Source organism: Balaenoptera borealis, assembly GCF_965194805.1.
Source record: "Balaenoptera borealis genome assembly, chromosome: 12".
Classification (NCBI taxonomy): Eukaryota; Metazoa; Chordata; class Mammalia; order Artiodactyla; family Balaenopteridae; genus Balaenoptera; species Balaenoptera borealis.
Genome location: NC_138869.1, coordinates 85,659,134 through 85,684,600, shown reverse-complemented (window position 1 = coordinate 85,684,600; position 25,467 = coordinate 85,659,134). Strand labels below are relative to the sequence as shown.

At 55.0% G+C, this 25,467-nt stretch overlaps 2 protein-coding genes and 1 long non-coding RNA gene across 13 annotated transcripts; 1 reads left to right on the top strand and 2 right to left on the bottom strand.

Annotated features, from left to right (window-relative positions):
- Positions 1-45: 45 nt before the first annotated feature.
- On the bottom strand, positions 46-10,416 carry VWA7 (von Willebrand factor A domain containing 7). Of its 7 annotated transcripts, XM_082346530.1 has the most exons (18): positions 10,290-10,377; positions 9,765-10,036; positions 9,158-9,439; positions 8,560-8,656; positions 7,830-7,940; positions 7,173-7,368; positions 6,889-7,058; positions 4,811-4,923; positions 4,223-4,339; positions 3,546-3,731; positions 2,949-3,081; positions 2,678-2,830; positions 2,475-2,567; positions 1,832-2,133; positions 1,611-1,750; positions 1,234-1,408; positions 1,021-1,128; positions 62-148 (listed from the first exon to the last, which is right to left on the bottom strand). In XM_082346530.1, exons 2-18 carry the CDS (start codon positions 10,002-10,004, stop codon positions 110-112), a joined length of 2,655 nt encoding a protein of 884 aa, XP_082202656.1. In that variant the 5' UTR covers positions 10,005-10,036; positions 10,290-10,377; the 3' UTR covers positions 62-109. The 7 variants fall into 7 exon arrangements, with proteins under 7 accessions (XP_082202658.1, XP_082202656.1, XP_082202655.1 ...); XM_082346532.1 differs by lacking the exon at positions 1,021-1,128 and having other exon boundaries at positions 46-148; XM_082346529.1 differs by lacking the exon at positions 62-148 and having other exon boundaries at positions 150-1,128; positions 9,765-10,019; positions 10,290-10,416.
- Positions 10,314-24,152, top strand: LOC309607723. 2 transcript variants are annotated; one of them, XR_014232513.1, is made up of 5 exons: positions 10,314-10,523; positions 15,429-15,575; positions 16,204-16,308; positions 17,885-18,058; positions 19,114-21,465. It is a non-coding gene; the product is annotated as an uncharacterized lncRNA (long non-coding RNA). The 2 variants fall into 2 exon arrangements; XR_014232512.1 differs by lacking the exon at positions 19,114-21,465 and adding an exon at positions 23,978-24,152 and having other exon boundaries at positions 10,391-10,523.
- Positions 10,759-25,114, bottom strand: VARS1 (valyl-tRNA synthetase 1). Of its 4 annotated transcripts, XR_014232509.1 has the most exons (31): positions 24,778-25,114; positions 24,161-24,582; positions 22,798-22,932; positions 22,564-22,702; positions 22,209-22,333; positions 22,039-22,126; positions 21,735-21,835; positions 21,472-21,599; positions 17,867-18,031; positions 17,541-17,622; positions 16,930-17,049; positions 16,737-16,845; positions 16,550-16,644; positions 16,221-16,311; positions 15,844-15,968; positions 15,656-15,759; positions 15,411-15,569; positions 15,206-15,296; positions 14,983-15,088; positions 14,827-14,897; positions 14,611-14,736; positions 14,204-14,308; positions 14,053-14,121; positions 13,885-13,963; positions 13,633-13,760; positions 13,095-13,250; positions 12,737-12,943; positions 12,542-12,653; positions 12,366-12,446; positions 12,121-12,276; positions 10,759-10,903 (listed from the first exon to the last, which is right to left on the bottom strand). XR_014232509.1 is itself a non-coding variant. In XM_082346526.1 (30 exons), exons 2-30 carry the CDS (start codon positions 24,545-24,547, stop codon positions 10,835-10,837), a joined length of 3,798 nt encoding a protein of 1,265 aa, XP_082202652.1. In that variant the 5' UTR covers positions 24,548-24,582; positions 24,778-25,113; the 3' UTR covers positions 10,759-10,834. The 4 variants fall into 4 exon arrangements, 2 of the variants coding, with proteins under 2 accessions (XP_082202652.1, XP_082202653.1); XR_014232510.1 differs by lacking the exon at positions 12,366-12,446 and having other exon boundaries at positions 24,778-25,113; XM_082346526.1 differs by having other exon boundaries at positions 12,121-12,446; positions 24,778-25,113.
- Between the last annotated feature and the right edge of the window lie 353 nt (positions 25,115-25,467).

Here is a 25,467-nt window from a genome sequence, read left to right as displayed (position 1 = left end):
GCTCCAGGTGGCGGGTCAACTGAAATCCAGACATCTTGGTGTGAAGTTTCTTCTCCACTCCTGAAAACTTCCATTTCATCTTTTTGGTATCTTACGCTCTCACTCTTCCCTATATGATGTGCATAAGTGATCTTTCTTTGAAATCTCTCTGGGGAGAAGACATGTTTATTGGCACTGTCCTTCAACTTTAAATACAAAAATAAAATATAAGCATCTCCAGAATTTCAAAAATAAAATAGAAGCGTCTCCAGAATTTCAATAAAAGCAATTCTATAAATAACACTTTTCGGTAGGAGGTGGGGTACCCTCCTCCCCACTTACAATCTTAGTCACTGCCCCATGTATCTTCCCCTCTACCTGAGCTTGGGAGAGCATGAATAAGTAGTGAAATAAAGATGCTACAGAGGGCTTCCCTGGTGGCGCAGTGGTTAAGAATCCACCTGCCAATGCAGGGGACATGGGTTCGAGCCCTGGTTCGGGAAGATCCCACATGCCGCAGAGCAACTAAGCCCGTGTGCCACAACTACTGAGCCTGTGCTCTAGAGCCCACAAGCCACAACTACTGAAGCCCGCGCGCCTAGAGCCCATGCTCCACAACAAGAGAAGCCACTGCAATGAGAAGCCCATGCACCACAACGAAGAGTAGCCCCCGCTCGCCACAACTAGAGAAAGCCCGTGCTCAGCAACAAAGACCCAACGCAGCCAAAAAAAAAAAAAGACGCTACAGAGAAATAGAAAGCAACTTTCTCCAAAAATGAGTCTGGTTTGTTACCCACAAGGGTTAGGGAAAGTGCATTGTGGGAAAATCCCAATCTTGGAAAGGGACAAGTGTATGAGAAAGAAAACCTCCATCCCACCTGGGAGAGGTAGGGTCCAGAGGCCCATGTTACCTTCTTACCAATGGGGCAAGATGGCAAACAGTGCCAGAGACCCATCCCTCTAGGGGCTGTTGTGTCACCAGGAGGCCAGGCCTAGCAGGAGCAGCACTGCTCCAACTGTGCCCCACCAGGGGTTGCTCACCAGCCCTCCCCCAGCCCTGCCCGGAGTCACCAAAGTGGAAAGATGAAAGGCAGGGCTGGTGGTTGTGAGGACAGGGTCAGTCGAGTGGACAGGGGCAGGGAGCTGGTCCTGGGGAGAAGAGGGAGAGGCTGTCAGGGTGGCTGCACCCAAATAAGCCTGCACCGCCCTCCCCTCACCCTGCCTATCGTGCAGTGGAAAGTGGGGGCACCTCACCTGCGGGGCGGGGCCCAGCACCAGGAGCCGGAGGAAGGCATGGGTCGGGGGCACTGTGCTGGCTTCTCGATCCGTCGCGGTCACAGTCACCATCACCACGGAGTCTGAGGCGGCTGTGTCTGGTACCTTCAGCCACAGGCACCCCCAGGCGGACTCGTTCTGTTCCAGGCGAACCCTGGGGAGTGGATGCCGAAGTCCGGCTGAAGCCGCAGGCTCCGAATAGCTGAGAGCCAAGGGGTGGAGCCAAGCGCAGGCTGGGAGGGGAGCGAGGAATCTGAGCACCAATTTGAAAGGGCCAGAGGAGCGAGTACCAGATCCCATGCCCTGCGAATAGAAAGATGGGACAAGAAGGGAGCAGGAGGTTTCAGGGGCTTCACCTGGAGAGGTTGGAGGTGAGAGCGAAGCTGGGGTTGACGTATGTCCTAAGATCGAGATCCTGAGGGCCCGAGAAGCTGGCGATGCGGAGGCTGAGCGGGGCCTTGGTGCCCGGCGCCAGGAAACCCGGGGGACCACTGAGCTGCGGAGGAGGGCCAGTCAGGGGAGGAGCAGCAGGCCCTGTTCTCTCCAGCCGCAGCCGCACCTTCCGCTGGCATCTCACCTCCAGAAGGACAGGAACTACAGCACAGGGCTGGGGGGCCGCCCGGTGCAGGCCCTGCCCCACTCCGTCCTGGCCAATCAGCTCCAGAGAGAAGGGTCCCGCGGTGGACAGAAGCGTGGGCGGTAGCGAGGCAGCGAGGAGACCTCGCTCCCGGGGTCCCATGGGCTCCAAAGGCACCCGGCCCAGCTCGGCACCGTGCGGGACACCTCGAAGGACGACGTGGGAGAAATGCGGCAGAGGATCTCCAGGGTTTCCTCTGGAGCCCAGCCCTGTCACTTCTACCAACAGCTGGGTCTGGAGACCTGGGACAGGGGAGGGGAGGAAAGAACAGTGGACTGCGTGAGGTTTGGAGACAGGGAGAAAAGCATGAACGGCTTTGAATAGGGGTTAGCTCTGGGGGGTATGGATGGGGAAAAGGGGTTACCTCTATGGGTATTGATGGGGAGGGCCAGGAGGGAGTGCTGGGATGCTGGAAATGTTCTATAGCTTGAACTGAATGACGGTTATTTTTTATTATATAAAATCCACCCAGCTGTACACTGAAGTTTAGTGCACCTTATTAAATGTTATAACTCAATGAAAAGCTATATATATAATATATATATATATACACAAAACAAGTTAGGGGTGGGGACAGATGTACCTGCAACTGGTTGAGTCAGGGGGTAGAGGCCAGGGTGGGGTCCATCCTCCCTGGGGATCCCAAAGTGGAAGAGGAAGTCCAGGGAGGTCTGGGCTGAGGGAGGGCGAAGGCAGTCAGAGACCTTCCAGAGATGAACGTGACTGATACTGCTCTCTGAGCTTTGCAGTCTCCCCTCCCTTTCCCAGGAATATCTCCCTCCTTACCTTGCACTCTCACCCGGGAGGTACCCTTGGCTGTGACCTGGATCTCCCAGGTTCCTGTCTGCAGGGGGTCATTCATGCTCACCATCCAGAACTGCCCAAAGCGGCGAGTATGACCTAGAGGCCCCTCACCTTCCTCCTGGCCCTGGGAGACCCCTGGATGTGTATTGGGGGCAAGAGATTGTCACAGGAGAATTCCTTTCCCTTAGTACATTACCCCTCATTCTCCAGTCTCCATTCTTGCCTCTGCCTTGAGACACACACATGGAAGTACCTGCAGGGTTTCTAATCCAGAAGCTGCTGACCTCCCCATGGATCCGGACTGTGACCCTCTGGAGCAGCCCATCCACACTGAACACAAGTGGCCTCTCAGGCACCACAACAGGAGGCTCCAGGGGAAGGGTCACCTTGAGGGGGCAGGACCAAAAAATGGGGGAGAAGATAAGGCATGGAATGAGGTGGGAACAAAGACAGGAGAAAGAAAGGTAGAGACAGAAAAAAACTAAGTAACACATGGGATACCAGTGAGAGAGGAAGGACCAGGGATGAAGCTATGATCAAGGACAAAGTTGGAGGCAAGGAATTAAGGATGAGGCAACCACTTCTTGCCCCCCTTAAAAGATGGCAGGACTTCCTAGAGTAGCCGCGAAGACAGAATACTGGAGGCCAAGACTGGGGGTGGTAGTACTAATATGGAAGGAGCAGTGTAGAAGGTGGGTAGCTGTGGATCTCAGAGGGGGAGAAACTTCCTTTCCCACCCTCTGCCTAGAATGGCAACTCAGCAATGGGAGCCATTTGCTTTCTCCTACAAGAAAGAGAAATGCAGTGTCACCATCATCCCCTCAGTTCTGAGCTGAGCCCCCACACTTACCAGGTCAGCTATGCTGTCCCCAACAATGGCTGCCACATCCCGAATGTACCGGTCTTTGGTGAAGATCACCTCTCCTCCTGAGGCCAGCGCCACTGCTTCATATGGCTCAAAACGCAGAGGGGACAAGACCTCACGCCGAGGTCGGCCCTGAACCCTAGATGGGTCTTCAGTCACCAGGAATGTGACCTGTGCCCGGAAGAAAGGCCAGTACTTGAAGTTTCCATTTGCCATCTACCATTGTAAATAAGGATCTCCTGTGCTCAAGCTTTCTACAGAGCTGATGATTGGTGGTAAATTCTCTGTCTACCCTCTGGCTGCTACAGCAGGGTCTCCCAATGACGCAACCCCGGGCTTCAATTAGAAGTTGCCATTCCCTGTAACTGTCACCATACGTCATCCACATAGTGGATTTTTGGCAACCAAATCTCCAGTTCTTCAAACGGTTTATTGGGGGCAGATTCATATAAGAATTCAGCATCATTAAGGGCAGGGCCTCCCACTCTTTAGTATTGTTAAAGGGATCTGGAAATGTTATACTCATGGTCCACTTCTCCCACCCCCAAGCCAAGTCTGGTTTAACCACCCTAGTGTGAGTGTGACCCTTGTAATGAGAGTTGTCCTGCAGTTTCCCACATCCCTGGGTGGCTAAAATTGAGTCTCCCACCAGCTATGCTTACTCTGCAACGCCGCTCCTGAGTCAGCGATTCCACCCGGTTGGTGAGAAAGGCATCCTTGGGGGAGGCGTCAGTGAAGACGAAGATGTCTGAGAGTGGAGGTGTGTGCAGCAGGGCCAGCTGGCAGGGGAGGGAAAAAACTGGTGTTAAAAAATGGCAGCAGTGGGACTTGCCTGGTGGCACAGTGGATAAGACTCCACGTTCCCAATGCAGGGGGTCGGGGTTCGATCCCTGGTCAGGGAACTAGATCTCACACGCATGCTGCAACAAAGAGTTCACATGCCACAACTAAGGAGCCCGCCTGCCGCAACTAAGGAGCCCACGAGCCGCAACTAAGGAGCCCGCCTGCCGCAACTAAGACCTGGTGCAACCAAATAAATTTTTTAAAAAATGGCGGGAGTAGGGGAATGGGCAGAGGAAGGGAGGGCAGAGTAGAAGGCAATACGGCCCTGGAACCTGGAGTGAAGCGAATGGGACTAGGTTCTGAAGATGGGGTGGAGGGATGAGGTCCCAGGGAAGCTCTAGTTCCCTTGATGGTGGGGCCTGGAAAGGGGTGGGGGGAGAAGAAGAGAAGGGGTGGGGAGGGCACACCTCCAGGGCTGACAGGCACATCTCGGGCTCATCTCCACCTCCCAAGGCATGTATCTCATTGAGTTGTTGCCAGAAGCTGTCAGGGTCACTGGTTGTAAAGATGGGGCCAAACCCTGGGAAAGGAGAAAGGAGATCGAGATAAGTGAGAGGAGGGCTCCCCTCATTCCCACCCACGGGCATCTCCCCAGTCAAGAGGCCCCGCTGTGCTACTTGGGTGGACAAGTATTGAGATAACAATATTCCTTTATATTTATACTGACAGGGTAGAACAAGGCAGAGGCTAGGTACCTCTGGTGGGAAAGTGGACCTCATTTCCTCACAAAATGGTGGCACTTCCTGTGGTCCTGAGTGGGCCTTTTTGGGTATATGTGTAAGTATAAAAAACAACTGGGGCGGGGGGGCTTCCCTGGTGGCGCAGTGGTTGAGAATCTGCCTGCTAATGCAGGGGACACGGGTTCGAGCCCTGGTCTGGGAAGATCCCACATGCCGCGGAGCAACTGGGCCTGTGAGCCACAACTACTGAGCCTGCGCGTCTGGAGCCTGTGCTCCGCAACAAGAGAGGCCACGGAAGTGAGAGGCCCGCGCACCGCGATGAAGAGTGGCCCCCGCTTGCCACAACTAGAGAAAGCCCTCACACAGAAACGAAGACCCAACACAGCCAAAAACTAAATTAATTAATTAAAAAAAGAAAAGTACAGAGTGACTGGAAAACATATTAAAAAAAAACAAAAAAACAACTGGGGGGAATTCCCTGGTGGCTCAGTGGTTAAGAATCTGCCTTCCAATGCAGGGGACACGGGTTCGACCCCTGGTCCGGGAAGATCCCACATGCCGCCAAGCAACTAAGCCCGTACGCCAAAACTACTGAGCCTGCACTCTAGAGCCCGCGAGCCACATCTACTGAGCCCACGCGCCACAACTACTGAAGCCCGCGCACCTAGAGCCCGTGCTCCGCAACAAAGAGAAGCCACCGCAATGAGAAGCCCACGCACTGCAATGAAGAGTAGTCCCCACTCGCCGCAACTAGAGGAAGCCCGCGCGCAGCAACGAAGACCCAACGCAGCCAAAAAAAAAAAAAAAGCCAACATAGATAACCAACAAGGACCTACTGTATAGCACAGGGAACTATACTCAATATCTTGTAATAACTTATAATGGAAAATAAACTGAAAAAGAATATATATAACTGAATCACTTTGCTGTACACCTGAAACATTGTAAATCAACTATACTTCAACTAAAAAACAACAACAAAATAAACTGGGTCCTCAGTTTCCTCACAGAAAAGAGAGAGAAATAATAGCACTTACCTCAGAGAGGGTTATTGGGATGATTAAATGAGTTGATTTTGTAAATCTTAGAATAGTGCTTTGACACATAATAAGTGCTAAATTCTTAATTATTCACTTACTCGTACCTTTATCAAATATGTGATAAACCACTTTTGAATGTCAGCTACTATGAGTTTTATATAGGCAGATCAGACTCAAACCCTGCCCTTAGGGAATTCTCAATCCAAATTTTATTTGATGATCATTTCTACCCTGGGAGATAGGTAGGATAAGGCAAGTACTAATCCATTTTATGGATGATGAAATTGAGGGAAGAGAGGTTAAACAATCAGCCTAAGTACACACAGTAAGTGCTGGTCAACCCAGGCCAGATGATCTGACTTCTGTTTAGCGGGGAAAGGAATATGATGTAACTAGCTGTCTTAGACATTTCACAGAGGCCTGGGCCCACCAACCCCCCACCATCTTCATCCCAACCTCTGTCTACAGGAAATGGAGAGAACTGAAAATGACTTATTAGAATGGAAGCCTAAGAAAGCAGAGGCTACCTGCCTAAGCACCCATAATGATTAAACTTATATGGAAAGTGCTGTCATGTTGGAAGCAGTGGAAGAAGTGGCTGATTGTTTCCTATATGCACACAAGTACCAGTAAAGACTCACTCAGGACCCTAGGAAGTGCCTCCATTTTATTATGGAAGTGAAGCCATTAGGCCCACTTCCTTACCAGTGGCATTTACCCCTTGCCCTGGACTTCCCTCCACTATTCCAGCCAGACCCCAGTTACCTGGGTCATGGAAAGGCACCAGGACATAGTGGGTGGGCTCCATGGGGCCACCCCGTCGCTGCTCCACAATGTGGCGAGCCTGGATTTTGGCAGCGTTGATCTCCTCGCCCATACTGCCTGTGGTATCCAGGACGAAGCTCAGGCTGGAGGCTGGGGTGATGTCCAGCAGCCTGGGAAGCAGGCCAGAGATACAGTGAAGGGTCTGCACACTTGTCCCCAGCCCCTGGTTTCTCAACTCTGGGGCACCTACCTATTAAGGAGCCCATCCCCAGGAGGCCACTCACCTGGAGAAACCCCTGTCTCCCAGGCGGCTTCGTAGGAGGCTGAAGGCCTGGATGGAGGCCAGAAGGGCCAGTTTTGCGGCCTGGAGGTGCAGCATGTGGTGGGGGGAGAAGCCTGGGGATGTGCTATCCTTGTTGATGCCTCCCCGTGGTGGCTGGGAGCTGCTCTGGTCAAAATGGCCCCCATGGCTACATTTCCCTGGGTTGGGGAAAGGGATCTGGAGGGTGGAGGTAAAAAACCCACTGCCTCCTAATAAAACGAGGCCCTCTCTGACCTGCCCTGACCCTCTCACTCCTCAGCAAAGGATAAGCAGAAAATTATGATACTTTGTAGAGGGCAAATCTGGAGTAAATCTGGAATGATTAGTTACCACAGCACGTGGTGGATCCCCTGATCCCTCCGGTTAGTCCCCAAAAGCTGCCCTCGGGCACTGAAGTCTTATCGGCAGTGTAAGAAGCTGCTCCCACCACCCCAACAATCATGGCCACCTCAGTGGACCTTCCTCCACCCGCCCCCCCTCCCAGCATCCTCTCCTTCTTCCAAGAAGTGATGCCATAGGAAATAGGACAAGGGCTACAGGACTGAGGTCCCTAGGGAGAGGGTCAGGGGAGAGGAAGTGACTTTCTCCCCTTACTTCTGGGGGCTTTCCTGTCTGGTACCTGGAGGTTTGGAGGGATGAGTTCCAAAGTAGCCAGAGGTGAGGAGTGTGAAGCCCAGCAAATTCCCAGGGCAGCTCAACTCCTCACAGTCGGAGCAGGTAGGATCGCCCACTGGGAAGAGAGGGCAAGGGTCTAGCACCCAAGATTCTGCTGCCCCTGACCTTTATCCCTGTCCACCCAAACTTCTTCAGCTTCTCCTCTCGACTGGAGCAAGGCGAAAGCCCATAGGTACCCTTTGCAGGTACCCTTCCAGGCTTTCTGAACTAAAACCTGGAGCTCATGGCTGGCAATGAGACTTAATATTTGAGACTGGGACTGTGCTAGAAAACCCGGAAATGTGGGGGGGACCAATCCTACGGGAGTGTGCCCTCTGTGAGCTGTGGACAGGAAGTGAACCTGTACTAGACAGGAGGCAGCTTCCGGGTCACAGTTCAGTCGGAAGGATGAGGGGACTGAGAGAGAAAGCCCCGTGTGATCCAGTGGGGGGAGGCAGCCGCGTGAAAGACAGAGAACTCCCTGACGTCTGCAGATCTGGTCCTGGCTCTGTCCTCTGCTGCGTGACCTTGGGGAAGCAGCTGACTGGCCTTTGGCTGAACCGAGGGACCGCACAGGTGGTTCCAGAGATGAAGCCATGTCGCATCCTATTTGACCCCAGGATGTGAGGTGGTGGCTGGATGGGCTGAGAGGCGGCTCTGTGGGCTCACCCTTACCAGTGGGGTCCTGGCCGTACCTTGTGCCAGGTTCCGCAGTCCCTGCCTTGGCCAGAGGAGGTGAGGGTGTGGCTGCTGCTTCCCCATTTCCACCCAGTTGCTGTGACTGTAGAAATCCTGGTCCCAAGAGAAAGGAGAAGGGGAAGAAGCACTAGCTCACTGTTCTCACAGTCTCCAGCCCTAACTCCCCCCTCCTCCCAGTTCCCCAGCCTGAAAGCCTCCTCCCACCCTGCTACTCCTTCAGACACCCCAAGTCCCCTCCACTGCTCTCTCCCTTGCCCAGAATAGAGCTTTGCCGAAGTGGGAGCCTCCCACGTTTCTTCCCATCTCACTCAGAGCCCAGCCAGAGGCCTTTCAGTGGCCTGCACAGCCCACCTCTTGACCTCAGCACCGCCCTCTCTCACTCACCTGCTCCAGCCACCAATGCCTCCCGGCTGTTCCCACAGGAAGCTGCCAGTTTGGAGGCGGGGACTAGGGAATAGCCCCAGGGCCTTGGCAAGCAGCGCCCCAGCCCCTTCTAGAGTAGGGGGAGGCATGGCTAAGGAGGCACCATTCGGGAGACAGGAAGACTGGAAATGAAGACCCCTCTGACCGTGACCCCCCCAACTCTGTCCTCACCTGCAAGGCATGAAGCGCAGCCCCGAGGCGCTGGCGGGCCAGGGTGTGGTCAAGGGCTCTGGCTGCCACCACAGTCTCCCCTAGAGCTCCCACCAGGCGTGTGCGCCCCTGGCCCAGCCGCTCGGCATCAAAGTGCAAGTCAGGGTCATTCCTGGAAGTCGGCAGGAAGTCCTGGGCGGCATTGGCACGAGACACCTCTCCTAAGGCTGCTCGGAACCGCCGGGAAGGAGACCCAGGTCCAAAGTAGGCGGCAAAGAGGTTGTCGGCAAGGAGGGTGCGGCCCTGGGAGGGTGGTAGGGGGCAGGGGTTCCAGGGAAGCCCCTTGGATCGGACCACTGCCTACATTTCCTCAGCTCTGTCACTCAAGGCTGGGTGTGGCAGGAATTCAGGGTGCTGGGCCCTACAAGGGAGGGGCAATCCTGGACATTCCTAAGGAGCGGGACTCCTGATTGCAGGACCAGGACTCCTGGGTATTGTTGCTGTCAGGAGGGGAGGAGGGAATGTGTGCGTGGGGTCCCTTCTCTGAGCAAGCAGGACCCTCAAGTAGTAGAAGTCCCCCAGAATGGGGGACTCCACCTGGGATGTGACCGGACCCAGGGACGCTCACCAGGAAGTCCTCAAGGCGAAGGGGGGGCCGACCTGGGGGCGGCTGCTCCAGGAAGAGCTGCAGGGTGACGTTGAGTGCCGCCTCCTCGGTCAGGTCCTGGTGGGTGATGGAGCCGGGGGCAGCCAGGAGGCTCCAGATATTGGGGAAGAAGGCAGATGCGGGGGGCAGCAGTAGCTGCAGCTGCAGCAACAGCAGCAGTGAGGGGCCCAGGTGGGACAGGGGCTCGTCCGTGGGGAGCATAGCTGAGACATGGACCTGGGGAACAGAAGGCTCTCGAGAGAGCAGGAAGCAGCAGAGATTTCAGGGCAGGCCTGGCTCTGTCTCCATGGGCACCTGCTTTGGCCCCTTAACTGGCTTCCCCGCCCTCTCCCTTCAATCATCCAGACAACCTGAGGGCCTCTCAGACCAATAGGGGCTTACACCTGCAGGGGAAGGGTCTGAGGCTCCTCCCCCAGCACCGCACCCCACACCCCTCGGTTAACACCCCCATGCAGAGGAAGTCTCCTCTCTAGGCCTCTCCCCTACCTGGTTGCTGGGTCTCCAGGCAGGGCCGTGGGGGCAGGGTGTCACAGGGCACTTAGGTCAGAGTTATAATTAACCTAGGCCGGATTCAGTGGAGAGAGGGAGAGGGAGGCCCCGGCAGGCTGCGGGCAGGACAGGCAGCCCCTGGCCCCTCTACTGAGGCCTGCCCAAGGCCACAGGCAGCAGCCAGCACCAGGGCGGGCCTCCCACGGCTGGATGGCTGGCCGCAGTGCGGAGGTGAGTGAAGAGCTGGGAGGAGGAGGCAGCGGGAGGAGGAGGGTGCTAGCAGCGTGACTCAGGCCTGGCTCGGGGCCAGGGCCAGACCCAGAGAGACGCACCTCTCTACCGGCCAGGACCCAGTGCCTCACGCCCAGCCTGCTGCCCTCCCGTTCACATTGGCGCCCCTGAGGATTCAGGAACCCAGCCCCTCAGCACCCCCTCCCCAGCCCCACCACACACAGCTAAGAGATGGTTTTGTGGCAAAATATTTTATTGCTGCCATCCCCATGGTGGAACACTGGGAGTTATGAAGGTTGGAGCTGGGTGTATCACAGCATCTTCTGAAATAGGGAGATGGCCTCATCGACTTTCCTGAGCTCTGCTTCTGTCTGCTGGAGCTGAGGGTGGAAAAGAGGGTGAGTGGTGAGACCCAGGGCCAAGAGAACAGAACCCCAAATACCCACAGGAGCAGAGGGGTCAGGGACTTCCCTGGTGGCTCAGTGGTTAAGAATCCGCCTGCCAACGCAGGGGACGCTGGTTCGACCCCTGGTCCGGGAAGATCCCACATGGCGCGGAGCCAACTAAGCCCGTAAACCACAACTACTGAGCGTGCGTTCTAGAGCCCGTGAGCCACAACTACTGAGCCCACGTGCCACAACTACTGAAGCCCACGCGCCTAGAGCCCGAGCTCTGCAACAAGAGAAGCCACTGCAACGAGAAGGCTGTGCGCCGCAACCAAGAGTAGCCCCCACTCGCGGCAACTAGAGAAAGCCTGTGCGCAGCAACGAAGGCCCAACACAGCCAAAAATAAATAAATAAATTTATATATTAAAAAAAAAGAGCAGAGGGGTCAGAGTTGGAAAGATGGGTGAGGACCATGGGCAGGGAGTAGCTTGGGGGAACTGTGTGCTTGGCTAGCCTGCTTTCCCTTAATCCCCCACCTCCCTGTTCTCTTCCACCATCACTGGTCTCCTGGGTCCTGTCTTTTCCCAGAGTGGTCCGTTCCCAAAGACAAAGGGGCTTCAGAGCTCATGTGTGCCACCCAGTGGCTAAGCCCCAGCCAATGACTGGGGAAGTAGAGCACAGTGGTTAGGAACAGAGGCTCTGAGGGGCCCTTAGCCTTCATCTGGAAAATGGTGTTGCTAATACCGCCCTGCCATGAGAGGGCTACTGGGACAATCACGTGAGACAACCCTGCTCAGCCGCCACGGCTCTGTAACTCTTAGCCTCCACTCATGTTTCTCTTTTTGTCCCTGTGGTTTACCCCATGGCTCCTCCCTGGAGGGGTCCCAGGTGATCTGCTAAGCTTCCTGACTGCATTGGGTCAGTCCCGATCCCAGCCCCCCGGCACGTGGATGCCAAGTTCTGGGAACCGAGTGGTGCACGAGGGGTCTGGCTGGGAGGAAGGATGGATGGATGGTCTGCTTCCATCTTCAACTTGCTGTGTGACCCTGCCCTGGCTGTTCTTCATGTGTAAGAGGAGGGATTACGTGGTCCCACCTGCTCCTCCATGGATTGCCTGGGGCCCGGCAGAGCAGACGCAGGAGGGGGTTTGATGGTGGAGGGAGTGATGGGGTGGGAAATGGGGAAGGAAATGCCCACCCACACCACACACCTTGGCTTCATCCGCCTCCTGGACTTTGAGGGGCACCTTGACAGTGTAGCCCGAGGCGGCGCGGCGTTCCCGCAGACGCTGGGCCTGCCGCTGCGCCTCATCGTGCTTGGCCTGCAGTTTGCCCAGCTCCCGGGCCGGGTCTACCAGCCCCTGCAGCTGCAGGTGGACAGAGCAGCGGTCAGAAGCCAGGGCCACAGCGCAGCCCTGGGGTGCAGAAGCCCCCAGCGCCAGGACAGCCACTATACCCGCGCTGGCCAGCGTCTGCACACAGCCCGACACTGCTGACGCCAGGGCGCCTGTGGCCTCATCAGCCACTTCCAGGAAACCTGCGTGGAAGGGAGAAAGGAGACGAGACAGCCACACTGGACACTGGTCCCAGAGTGGGCTGAGGGGACGGGGGACACGGGGGCCTGAGGCTCACAGTCGGGCCGGATCCGGGTGAGGTTGTAGTCGGCACGCAGGGAGCGCACGGCTCGAGTGATGCTCAGGGCCAGCTCGAAGGCGGCTTCCGCCTCAGGGTCCTTCCAGGAGCACTGTGGGGTGGAGGAGGGGGTGAGGGAAGCTGGGGCTGGCTCTGCAGAGCTCCCCGGAGCCCCGTGCCAGGCCATCCCCCTACCTCCGAGGGCTCCGGGTAGGAGGTAACGCAGAGGCTAGGCGGAGTTCGTGGCGTCCGCCGGGGCAGCCTCTGGAACAGCTCCTCGGTCACAAAGGGCATGAAGGGTGAGAGCAGCCGCAGGCCGACGTCCAGGCAGGTGTAGAGGGTCTGGCGGGCGCACTCGGCCGCCACCTGGTCCCCCCCATTCAGCACAGGCTTCAGGCACTCCTAGGGGAGGGGGAGGCACAGGGCTCAGGGCTGGGGAAGGCCTAGCCTCCAGCCCTCGTTGAACTGGTGAGGACCGGGAGGGGGACAGGCTGGCTCAGGGCTCATGCCAACCCAGGGCTCTGTGCGCCCAGGCCCCTCGGCTCCTCCTCACCAGGTAGACGTCACAGAGCTCATAGAGCCAGAAGCTGTACTGGGCGGTGGTGACAGCTGGGAAGTCGTAGGCCTGGAAACCTTGGTTGCTGAGCCTCACAGCTTCAGTCAGCCGGCTGCGGATCCAGCGGTCCACCAGGCTCTCGCGGCCTCCAGGCTTGGGGGGAAGCACCGTATCAGGCAGGGGGCCACCATATGCCCAGGGGGAGGGGAGCCAGAACCCCATGGGAATGGGAACCATGGGGAAATCTGCATTCCAGGAGCCTGATGGGTCCAAAGCAACCACCATGTGCCCAGTATCTGGGGGAGAAGGGGCAGGCCCCCCTCCACCTTGTGGGAGGACCACAGTGCCTGAGGCTCTCCCGATGACAATCTGTCCCTATATCCTTCTGTCCCCCCAGCTAGACAGAGGCTCCTTGGGGGCAGGAGCCGGGCTTCCTGACTCTGTGGCTACAATCCTGACACAGCATGGGCCGTGCTTGATGGCAACAATGCAACCTGTGTGCGTGCTGCCCACCTCGCGCCCACCAGGCCCTCACCTCAGAGGTGGGTGAAGGCACAAAATCCTTCCCAAGGCCACGGAGGGCAAACTTGGTGGCGTTCCAGAGCTTGTTGCAGAAATGGCGGTATCCCAATATCCGGTTCACATCCAGGTTGATGTCACGGCCTGGGTGGAGGTGAAGTGTGAGTCCACACCGTTCTCCCTCCCAGCTCACGCCCAGGGCAGAGGAGAGAGGGGTGCCTCAGGGAAGGAGGAAGGATGCAGCTGAGACAGGTTTGGGGAGCCGTACCCTGGGACGTGTAGGCGCACAGTCCAAACCGGAGAGCATCGGTGCCACACTCGGGGATCCCCGCTGGGAAATCTGCCTTCTGCGGGGGAGGAGAGAGCACGGGGAGCGTCCTGAGCCAGCCTCGCCTGCCTTCTGCCCAAACTCCAGCCCCGGGCCCACCCTCTGTACCTGCCCTTCTTTAGCCTTTTCCACCTCACTGGGATCCAGGTTGCTGTTCAGTAACTGGTCGTGGAGGCCCTGAGGGTGAGGTGGGAGTAGTCAGGGGCCCGCGGCCACCACCCCACAGCCCTTCCTGGCCTGAGCCCGCGCCCAGCCCCACCTGCAGAGAGACTCCGTGGATAACGTCCAGGGGGTCAATGACATTGCCTAGAGACTTGCTCATCTTCCGGCCGTGGGCATCCCGCACGATGGCGTGGAGGTAGACCTGCGAGGAAGGGAAGGGAAGGCCTGTGGGGATGTCTCCCCACCTAGACCCCAATGCCTGTCCCCCTACCCTTACCTCTGGTTTGCCCCCCTCTGAACCTCAGGCCCCTCGATGTCCCTGCCAGCCCCTTCAGTGCCTTCGTGTGAATTAGAGGTGCTCCCTCCTCTAGGAAGCTGGGGTGCAAAATCACCTAGTGGAGCCCAGGCTGGCTTTGAGACCCCACAAGCCTCCTTGGCCAGGCCCACCCACAGCTGCCCGGGTGAGGGAGGGGACAGCGGGAGTGGTCTCAGCAGTCTCCACACCTCTCGGAAGGGCAGCCTGCCAGTGAGCTTCAGGCCAAGCATGACCATCCTCGCCACCCAGAAGAAGAGGATATCATGGCCCGTCTCCAGCAGCGTCCCCGGGTAGAACACACTCAGATCTTCTGACTGGGGGGCAGAGCAGGGCGTGAGTGATGGCGAGCCGAGCACCCACCCCCAAGACTCCCACCCCACCCTGCGCTGGCCCCGGGAATGTACCTGGTTGGGCCAGCCCAGGATGGAGAAGGGGAAGAGGCCAGAGGAGAACCAGGTGTCCAGTACGTCTTCATCTGAGGGGGGCCAGAGGTCAGAGGTCAGACGGGGTAGAGGTGAGGATCAGCCCCCCTCTGCCCCCACCCCAAGGCCCCGCCTTGCCTTGCTGGAGACTGATCTTGTCAGGGGACACTCCAAACTCCTTGGCTGCCTTCTCCAGAGCCTCGGCCTTGGTGCGCCCGCTCACCCAGTACCGCCCATCAGGGTCCTGCCACAGGTGGAGTGAGTATCCAAGGGGGCACCTCTGCCTGTCCCCCCACCAAGATCCACTGAACCCAGAGCCCCCCCAAGATGTGCCAGTACCCAGCCCTGGCCCAGTTCTCACCTCCCCTGGGGGTACAGCTGGGTCACTGACAGTGACGAAGTAGGCTGGGATGCGATGGCCCCACCACAGCTGCCGGGAGATGCACCAGTCCCTGCAAGTGGCAGGGGGAGGGGAGGGAATCAAGGAAGGGCAGGAGGTGCACCGGCCTCTGCCCCGCTCGGCCCCTCGCCCGGTCGCCCTCCCCACATCGAGGGGCCTGACGCACCGGATGTTGTCCATCCAGGCATGCCACGTCCGTTGATGGGCCTCGGGCAGGATACGGAGGTCGCCCCGTGTCACAGCAGCACTGGCGGCCTGGGCCATTTCCCCACAGCGCACGTACCACTGCGGCCGCAGGAGAGGCTCCACCACGTCCTTGGAGCGGCTGCAGGTACATGTGGGTGGGGAGGCTGGGTGGTGAGCACCCCGAGAAACCCATCCCCTCCCCCCTTCCCTGGCCTCCACCCTCACTTGCAAAGTGGCACCACCATGGGGTTGTCCTCAATGCCACGGAACAGTCCCCGCTCCTTCAGCGCTGCCAGCACTGCCTTTCTGGCCTCAAACCTGGGCAGACCCTGGATGGGAGACAGGTGCTGTCACGGCCGTGCCAGGTACCCCACTGTCTCCTGAGCCAGCCACCATGCCCCAGGCAGTCTCACCAGGAAAGGTGGGGGCACGTTGACAAGGGCCCCTTGGGCGTCCATGATGCTGATGGCCTCCAGCCCATGCCGCTGCCCAACCTCATAGTCATTCTGGTCATGTGCAGGGGTGATCTTCACCGCGCCTGGGGTGTACGTGGGGGTGCCAGGGTCACGAGGGACTCAGAAGAGTCTCTGCCCACACGCACCCCCCTTTTGCCAACGGATGTGGCTCTCGGACCACCCCTGTCCCCCATCCCCCTCACACAGTCCCCTGAGAAGCAGCCCAACTCCTGCCTGCTCAGGTGAAGCTTATTTTCTTCTTTGAGAGGGAAGATGCACAGCAGGAGTGTGCCTCATGGCTCCTTCCTCTCCCCACAGGACAGCCCTGCGCTCACCTGTGCCAAACTCCATGTCCACAAAATCATCGAAGACGATGGGAAGGCTCCGAGACACGAATGGGTGGATCACGCTCTTCCCCTTCAGGTGCTGGGGATAGAGGAAGATGCCAAAAACGCACAAAGGGCTGGGCTTGACTCCCTCCTACGCAGGGTCCTGGCTTCCTAACACCCAAATTCCATCTACACGGCCAGAAAACAGCCAGCGGATGAGTTTCTGATCCAATTTCTCTCATCAGCCGGGGGTCTCAGCGCCCATCCCCCCACGTAGCGCGGGGGCCACTTCAGCCAGCATTCATCCCCCAACTGTGGGCAGCACACCACCACACCTGGTATCTGGGGTCTTTGGGGTGCACAGCTACGGCCACGTCTCCCAGCATCGTCTCAATCCGAGTTGTTGCCACCAGCACCTCCTCGTCGCTGTCTGGGGTGACAGGAGGCCTTGTGGGCTCAGCGCTGGGCCCTTCCCGCCCCCCAGCCAACCCAGCCCAGGACCCTGGTGCCCCTGGCTCCTACCTGAGCCTTGGACCTTGTAAGCAAAGGAGATGAGGACCCCAAACTCCACCTTCTCCTTGTAGCCAGGCACAGAGAGCAGGGTGCGACCTGTCAACTCCTTCTTATCCACCTGTGAGGCGGAGATTAAGAAGAGTGGCCCAGGGGCTGGGGCTGGGGGTGGAGATGGGGAGAGCCGGGGAGGGAAGGGGCACACCTCGATGTCCGAGATGGCAGAGTTGAGGGTGCAGGACCAGTTAACAAGGCGGGTACTACGGTAGATGACTCCTTCCTCATGGAGCTGGACAAAGGCCTCCGTCACGGCTGCTGACAGTTTCTAGGGGGGAACAGGGGGAGCCAGAGATGGGCTTCAGTGTCAAGGCAGCAGGGGCCAGTGAGACCCGGCCGGCCCAGAGCCCCACTGCCCGGCACACGGACCCCTTTAGGGGCTAGAGGAGAGAAGTACTTTTCTTGAGGGGGAGAGGGCACTATGGGAACACAGATCGGCAACAGCCTGGTGATACTGGAGATGGCAGGGAAACCACTCAGCTAGGGACAGGTGCTAGTGCAGAAAATCCTGGGGGTTCAGGCTCCAGGGGAGGGTGAGGCCCCATCGTGTGCCACTGGAAGGAATCTGAGCTCCTAGGGTGGGTGACAGGTAACACAAAGGGCCATGACACGGGGTAGAAAGTGGCATTTGCAGCTGAGCCCTAGTGGTTTCCTACGAGTGGGCCACCTCCTGGGGGAGGGCCCTGGGCATATGCTCTCTTCTGTGGGGAGCTTCCTACTCCTACCCCAGCCCCGAGACCCGCCCCTACTCCTACTCACAGGATCCATGGTGAAACAGGCTCGATTCCAGTCCAAGGAGCTGCCAAGCTTCTTCAGCTGGTGGTAAATCCGGTCACCTTTCCTGGAAGCGGACAGACAGGCCGGGATCAGCAATCAGGCCTGGGCTGGAGGGAGACATCAGGCAGCTAATGGGGCAGAATGTGGGGATCACTCATCCCTGAAATGGACGTGGGCCCTGGGGCCAAATGACCCTCAGCGTCTGTGGGAGGGTCTGACCCTGCAGCCAGGTTGCAGGTGACAGAGATCTTATCCGGACAGGGGACAGGGAAGCAGGGCTGTGATGCCTGCAGGGACGCTGCACTCACTCCTCCTTCCACTTCCAGACCTCCCGCAGAAAGGCCTCTCGGCCCAGCTGGTGCCGACTCAGCCCCTGCTCGCGCCAGAGTTTCTTCTCCACCACCACCTGGGTGGCAATGCCCGCGTGGTCACAGCCAGGATTCCACAGGGTGGTCTCCCCGCGCATGCGGTGCCTGTGGGAGGAGCACGGAGGAGCAGAGGTGAGCGGGCGGTAGAGCTGCCCCGAAGGAGGAAGGGACTCCAGGCAGGCAGTCGGTGAACTCGAGAAAGAGAGGGGCGATGGGGCAGGACTCTCCCAACTCTAAAATCATTGTCAGGCAGAGATGTGTGAGGACAGCCAAGGCAATTTGGCAAAAGAAGGACAAAGAGGAGGCTCTCGCCCAGCTAGATATCAACACATATGAGAAAGTTATGATTATTAAAAGAAGTTTTCACAGGAACTAGGAAAAAAGTTATAGATTAAGGAAACAAAACAGTGACTGGAAACAGATTCAAGCATATTTAGTATTTGTTAAAGGTGGCATTTCATATCAGTGGAGAAAGGACAAACTATTCAATAAATTTGTTTGGGACACTAGCTAATTGGTTGGAAAAATCGCCCTACCTCCCCATAGCCACAAAAATAAACTTACTTACTTTAAAATCTAAATTTAGTTTGATTTTAATTTAGTTAAAAAGAAAAACCCTCAACTTAAGAAAACAAAACTATGAGAAAAGCATTAGAAAATGGTATCGTTTCCAAAAATCAAAAAAAAGAAGAAAATAATAGGTGATCATGTTTGTAACTTGGAGGCAGGAGAGATTTTCTTTAACAAGACAGTAAAGATTAAGTCAAAGAACATTGGTAAACTGACTAGGTTAAAACATAAAACCTCAGAAAAATAAAATCTCTAAGTTGAAATGCAAGGACTAGACTATTTTGGAGAAAATGACTGGAAGCTAGTAATATTTCAGGGAATTAATCAGGGGATGAATTAGAGAAATAGAGATGGTAGTATCGTGAGTCTTCACCTACCATATTCTGGTACAAGTAAATGTAGTTTACTCTTAATCAAGCTCTGTGCCGATGTGGCCCATAAAGCATTAAACTGTAACGAACTTTTTGGTGACCTTTGAGAAGTACATTTTAAAGTAGGAGAGAGGACCAAATTAAGCTATTATTATTGTCAGCTATTACTATTGTTATTAAAAAATGATACATGTTTATGGGACTTCCCTGGTGGCGCAGTGGTTAAGAATCTGCTTGCCAATGCAGCAAACATGGGTTCGAGCCCTGGTCTGGGAAGATCCCACATGCCGCAGAGCAACTAAGCCCATGCGCCACAACTGCTGAGCCCGCGAGCCACAACTACTGAAGCCCACGCGCCTAGAGCCTGTGCTCCGCAACAAGAGAAGCCACCGCAATGAGGAGCCTGAGCAGCACAACAAAGAGTAGCCCCCGCTTGCCGCAACTAGAGAAAGCCCGCACGCAGCAACGAAGACCCTACGCAGCCAATTAACTAACTAATTAATTTTAAAAAATGAAACATGTTTAAAAAAAGAGTGGGGGAGAGAAAATTACTATAGAAATACAGTAACACTGTGTTCATACATTATTTTCAATGACTCATCAAACGGCATTATATCCATTACTTTATCAGTCTGTTTACCCCCACTGGGTTTAGATCTCCTTGGGGACAGGACTGTAGCAACTCCGTTCTCTTACAGATCACAGATATTCTTATATGCTGTAATGGATATGAACATTTTCTGACCTTTTCAAGATGTTGTTAAACAATACTATTAAAGAAATCAAGCATGAGAGAGGAAAATAAAAATATTATTTCACTAAAAGTATCTCTTGGGGAGCATATAAATTTGGCCAAAAAAAAAAAATCAATAAAATGTCATGGATATTTGTAGAAAAACACCCTATTCTCTGCAAGAAGAAGAAAACGGAAAAAACATAGGTAGATAGTCACTTTCATTTCATTTTTATATCTTACTGGAGATACTTATGGCTGTATTTCACGTTATTTGTGATTCTAAAACACTGACATGAATCTATTCCAGTTAAGTAATGGGAGTTTCTAATATTTGATTTAAACCATGCTCATTAGAAAAAAATGTTGCTACCTTAAGCGTTCTGTAAGAAGTGTTAAACCTTTTCTCACGTAAATAATCTGGCTGTTATATATTATACGTATTTAACACAACTCTGTTTTTCCAACTCTTAATTCCTTGCAAAATGCTAAGTCTGATGTATCCCAGTGCCCTGAGCAGAGCTGGCACATAGTTATGTCCTGTAAATATTTTTGACCAAATTAATTGAGTTAAGTAGGACACTAGAAAAACTTCTCAAAATTTAAAATATAATAAATAAACCCTAGTTTCAATAGATAAAATGCTGTTTTAAAATACTTTTTAAAAGAAATTCGTCACCTGAAATATTAGCCTTTGTGGTTGTTAACTAATCAAAATATTAACAGTGGGGGAAAAAAATCAAGTGCTAGAACAGGAGAAAATGTTTATAACATATATAACAACAACAACAAAAATCAATAGCCAGAATATATACATAGAGTCTATAAAGAATCTTCTAACAAAACAATTAAAAAAGTAAACAAACAAAGAACAATAGAAAGATGGGCAAACAATAGGTTCAGACAATTCATATAAAGGGAAACCTGACTGGCCAGGATACATGAAGAGACACAGCCTCACTAGTCATCAGCAGTAACAGAAATAACCATTTTCCCCCCATCACATTGGCAAAACAAAGACAGATAATGTCCAGGGTTGGCAGGGGCACACCTCACATGCAACTCATGGAGTATAAACTGGTAAAGCCATTTTGGAGGGCAACTTGCCAGCTTCTATTTGTACTCGATAAAGGCATGCCCCTTGGACACAGAGATTTCATTTCTTGGTATCTACGCCAGAGATATGCTTCCACAGGAGCTTGAGAAAGCATGTATAGGAAATGTGCATTCCAGCAGTTTTCAACAGAGAAAAATTAGGAACAACCATTAATAAAAAAGTGACACCATTATGTAGAGCCACACTAAGGAGCAATGAAGGAGAATGAAGTCAGTCTACATATAAGGACAAGGAAAAATCTCTACGATAAACTGTTAAGGGTAAGAAAAAAGTTGTAAAATAACAAGTTTGGTGTGAGCCCTTTATGTTACAGAGAAGAAAAACCCATTTCCCAAAAGGAAAACTACACATTTTTATGGGTACATGTACATGTAAGCAAATAGGAAAGGTCTGGAAAGATACACATCCAAGTGATAACAATGATGTGTGCTAATTCTTAGGAGGGAATAAATCTGGAGGAGGGTGGTCAAGGAAACTTGAAGCTTTAAATTTCTTACAAGAATATATTCACGTATTTCTTGCTAAATTCAAAATAATGTTATTTTTAGTGGCAAGAGAAGAGTTTGCAAGTGGAAGTGCTGGTTACTTGACCAGGAGAGGATGCTAAGTCATCAGATGGGAGTGACCCAGAGAGAAGTGTAGCACCACCAGGGGGCAGAGCTGAGGGCCCCAGTCGGCAAAGAGAAGGGAACCACAGGAGTGTGGAGCCAGAGAAGGCAGAGGGAACCAGTTGGAGGAGAGGATGGGAGCTCACCATCGGGTCAGGGAGTCCTGGATGGCGTTGGTGAGCGCGTGGCCCAGGTGCAGAGAGCCTGTCACGTTGGGGGGTGGAATGCACATCATGAAGATGCCCCGAGGATTTGGTGCTGACACACTGGAACGCTGACGGGGAGGAAGGATGGGTACTTACTAAGGCCTCATGTCACCTCTTCTGGTCCGCTCCCAGGCAATGTATCCTTCAGCCCTGTCCTTCCCCGCCCCCATCCCCTCCGGGCCTGGGCAGCAGTGCCCACTCACCCCGTACTCGGGCTTGAAGAAGCCCTGCTGCTCCCACCAAGGGTACCAGGCAGCCTCCACGTACTGAGGGCTGTAGGAGTCAGGCATGGTGCCACTGACATCTGAGGGGGAGGAAGGGAAGGGTCAGAGCCGAGGCTGGGAGCAGCTGGGAAGGGGACGAGGGGCCAGCAGAGAAGGACCTGGGACTCTGCAAACCCTCACTAAGCAAAGTAGTGGGAGCAAGGACAGAGCAAAAGGGGTAAAAAGAGAAGAGACAAGGAAGGTGGAGGTGAAGAGTGGAGGTCTCTCTTCCTCCTCCTAGTACCTTTCTTTTCTCCAGGTGGGGTTGGGAGGTCATAGGTAATGACCCCAGGATCCCGTTTCTCCCTCTTCTCTGGTTTTGGTTTCTTCTGCTTGGGAGGGAAAGGATATAGGCCCAGATATCAGCCGCTCACCATGGCACCAACCCTCCATCCAGCTCCACCAGCCTCTCACCTCCCCAGGGGGTGGCTGCTGCTGTTGGACCTTCTGCTTCTGTTGGAATTTCTCTAGCTTCTCCCGTTTCTTTGCCTCTTTCTTGAGTTGAGCAGCTGTCTTTGGGGGTGCAGGGACCTCAGAGCCTGGAAAGAGGCACGGAAATACAGACCTGCTGCGGACCCTCTGTGAATAGTTCTATTACGTCTCAGATGGCCTATTTCAGCTGCCCAAAGGCTCCCCCATGCCGACCTCCCACCTACCCCTGCCCAGCTCCTGTCCCAGTGATTTTGCTATTCCTAAGAGAGAAAGGAAAGTGAGCTGCATGAAAGGCCCCAGAGGAACCCCTCCGCTCCCACCCTCCATCCTTCCTCACCTGGCTGTTGGGAGAGAGGCCTGGCCCCTGAATACAGAACCACCTCTCCCAGCACGGCCCGGAATTCTGGCTGCTGGACACATGTGATAAACCAGCGAGTCACATTACCCCAGATCCGGCGGGCAGAGGGGTCCAGGACCTGGGGTGGGGAAAAGAAATGAACTCTCCTTAGTCACCCTATAGTGAGGTCTGAGGGAACCTGCCCTCATTCTTCCCCAAGCCCCAATGACTCACATAACGGAAAGGCAGCAGCAAAGCTGTGACAGCCGCCAGGTCACCCAGAGTGGGGGCTTCTCCAGCCAAGTAGGTGTGCAGCCTAAGCCACTCTTCCAAGGGGCCCAGGGCCCTGCCCAGGGCCGCCAGTGCAGCCTAAAAGGAGGGCAAAGGGGTATGAGATAAGGCTCGGCCCACCTCAATCCCCACCCCCACTCAATCCATTTGGCCTCCTTCCATTCCCACAAATCACCAGTTTCTTCTTCACTGAAATGATTGTAATAAAAATACTTCCCATTCATTCAATAAATTCCTACTGAACACTGTTTTTTTTTTTTTGGGCCATGCCACGCAGCATGCGGGATCTTAGTTCCCCAACGAGGGCTCAAACCCACACCCCAGGCACTGGAAGCATGGAGTCTTAACCACTGGACTGCCTACTGAACACTTACATGTCAGATACAATATACTAAGCACAGGAAGTTAAAGATTACATGAGGCAACACAGTAACTGCTTCAACAAATATTTATTAAGTACTTACTGCATGCCAGGCCTTCTCTAATGAATGAGGAGACAATATGAACAGATGGAGCCCCTGACCTGTTGGAATTTACATTCTAGGGGCGGAGACAATAAATGTGCAAATATATAACGTATTACCCTATTTTTTTCCTAAGTGCTGTGAAGAAAAATAAATGAAGCTGAGGGGGAGAGAGACTCCCAATGAGGGGGGGGGGCTCTATTTAGATAGGGTAGTCAGGATATGAGGGAGCAAACCAGGATCTAAGTCATATATTCATTTCATTCATTCATTCATTCAAAAAATACTAAATATCCACCATGTGCTCAATACTCTGCAACGAGGTGGTGTTATAAGGGTAGTAGGGCACAGCTCCACTCAAGAAGAATTTAGTTATAATCTGGTATGATTATCTCTCCTTTCTCCTACTTCCCTTCTTCCTCATTTCATTTCTCCTCCGTCTTCTCCCAGCAACTGTCATCTCTCCAGGCCTGACTACCTCTCCTCATCTCTCCTTCACCCAGTCTTTGCCTACAATTCACAGTAACCTCTAACTAACCTCATCAGTTTCAGATTCATCAAACTCTTACTCCGAGACTTTAAAGCACCTGGCACTAGATTATGTGCTCTGCACACATCTTTTCACCTTCTCAACATGTTCTCAATTTTCGTTTTCACAGACAGAGGAAGACCAAGGCTCAGAGAGTTTAAGAAACCTGCCCAAGGTTACCATATCAGGTGGCAATCTGGAATACGATCAACCTTTTTCTACGTCTGATATGCTGTCTTCCTCGCTCACCATCGATTGCAAGTCTTGCTTCCTTCTTCTAAATTTCCCCCTTCCCCTCTGCGCTTCTTCTCACCTGGGGGTCCTGGCCAGAGCTTCGGAGTCCCAAGGCTGGCAGCGCTGCCCCACAGGCGGCTGGTATCAGCTCCGTGTCAGCGTAACTGACCCACTGTTGGACGAGGACGGCTGCCCGACTACCCCCAGGGCCCCCCAGGCCTGCTGGCCACAGCAGCTGGGCCACAGCAGTGGCCCCCCACACCCAGAGCCCACCGGGCCCCTGTTCCAGGGCGGGCAGGCGGGGTGGCGGAAAGGGAGTCCTGCTGGTCGGGGGCGGCTGGAGACAGATGCGGGGGTGGGCTCCTCCCCATCCCGGACCCTCCCCAGCCTCCCCGTAGCGAGCAGCTATAAGGGCTCGGAGGCTGGGGAAGGCATCGGGGTGAGGAGAGACGTAGAGGACGGACATGGTTATGCAGGAGGTCCGAACGAGGTGGAAAAACCCTAAGGAGAAAGAGAGACAGGGTAAGACCGAGGGATCCAGGAATCTGACGGGACTTCAAGAGCCGAGGACCCAGCTCTCGGAGTGGCAATGACAGTGGGGAACTTCCCGTGACCGCGGGCCCTCGGGGAGTGTGGGAAGCTCGTAGGAGCCCCTCAGCGGCCGGCAGGACGGGGGTTCGGGATGTATGTACGTACTGGAGGGAGGTGGTCACACTGAGCCTGGTATCCACCTCATAGCCGGGCGCCGGCCGAAGCTGGACTGGCCTGGCGGCTGGAGCCGGGGGGTCCGGCGGGCAGTTGTCCGGGCGACCGTAGCTCCCTGCGACAGCAGCCCCGGCCGTCGGCGCCCACGTGTGACTGCAAGCGTTTCCGGGCCTGCGGGTCCTGGCGGGGGCAGCCGTGCCCGGCCTGCGTGTGCTGCCCTGCCCGACCCTGGCCCAGGGACCACGCCGCCCGCCGCAGACCGCGCTCCGGAGGAACAGCGAGGGGCGCGGGCACGGGGTGGGGGGTGGCGACGCGCCCAGGAACCGCGCTCCCGTCAGGCGCCGCCGCGGGCACCCCGCGCGGGTCCTCGGCCGGGCGGGAGGGCGGTGCCGAGCGGGCAGCTGGGGAAACGGCGGGGAGGGCGCTCCCTGACGCGGACGCGGATCCATTTGGCGAAGGATCCTGGTGTCCAGGTCTTCCCTGGTCCTCATTTCCTCGTTTGTGGGAAGAGGGAGTCACGCTGGATGGCCTCTAAGGTCCCTTCGTGCTGAGAACTCATATCTATAGCGGCAACTCTTGTTTGCTAAACGAGTGAGTTAATTCCCAGTCACAACCCTCCACAGTATTTTGTCACTTGTATTTATCTGCAGTAGATATTGGGAAAGAGTGTACTGGTTTGGC

Bases quoted from the DNA above. Each gene is read 5' to 3' on its own strand.
- VWA7 (XM_082346529.1), bottom strand. From the start codon at position 10,004: ATGCTCCCCACGGACGAGCCCCTGTCCCACCTGGGCCCCTCACTGCTG. The intron at 2,831-2,948 runs GTACTTCCATGT...ATACACATCCAG, and splicing joins CTGGATTAGAAACCCTGCAG to GGGTCTCCCAGGGCCAGGAG. The intron at 2,134-2,474 runs GTACATCTGTCC...CCCCTGTCCCAG, and splicing joins CCTGACTCAACCAGTTGCAG to GTCTCCAGACCCAGCTGTTG.
- VARS1 (XM_082346526.1), bottom strand. From the start codon at position 24,547: ATGTCCGTCCTCTACGTCTCTCCTCACCCCGATGCCTTCCCCAGCCTC. The intron at 17,050-17,540 runs GTGAGTAGGAGT...GTTCCCCCCTAG, and splicing joins CCTGTTTCACCATGGATCCT to AAACTGTCAGCAGCCGTGAC. The intron at 15,760-15,843 runs GTGAGACTGCCT...TCTCCCATCCAG, and splicing joins ACGTGCCCCCACCTTTCCTG to GGTCTGCCCAGGTTTGAGGC.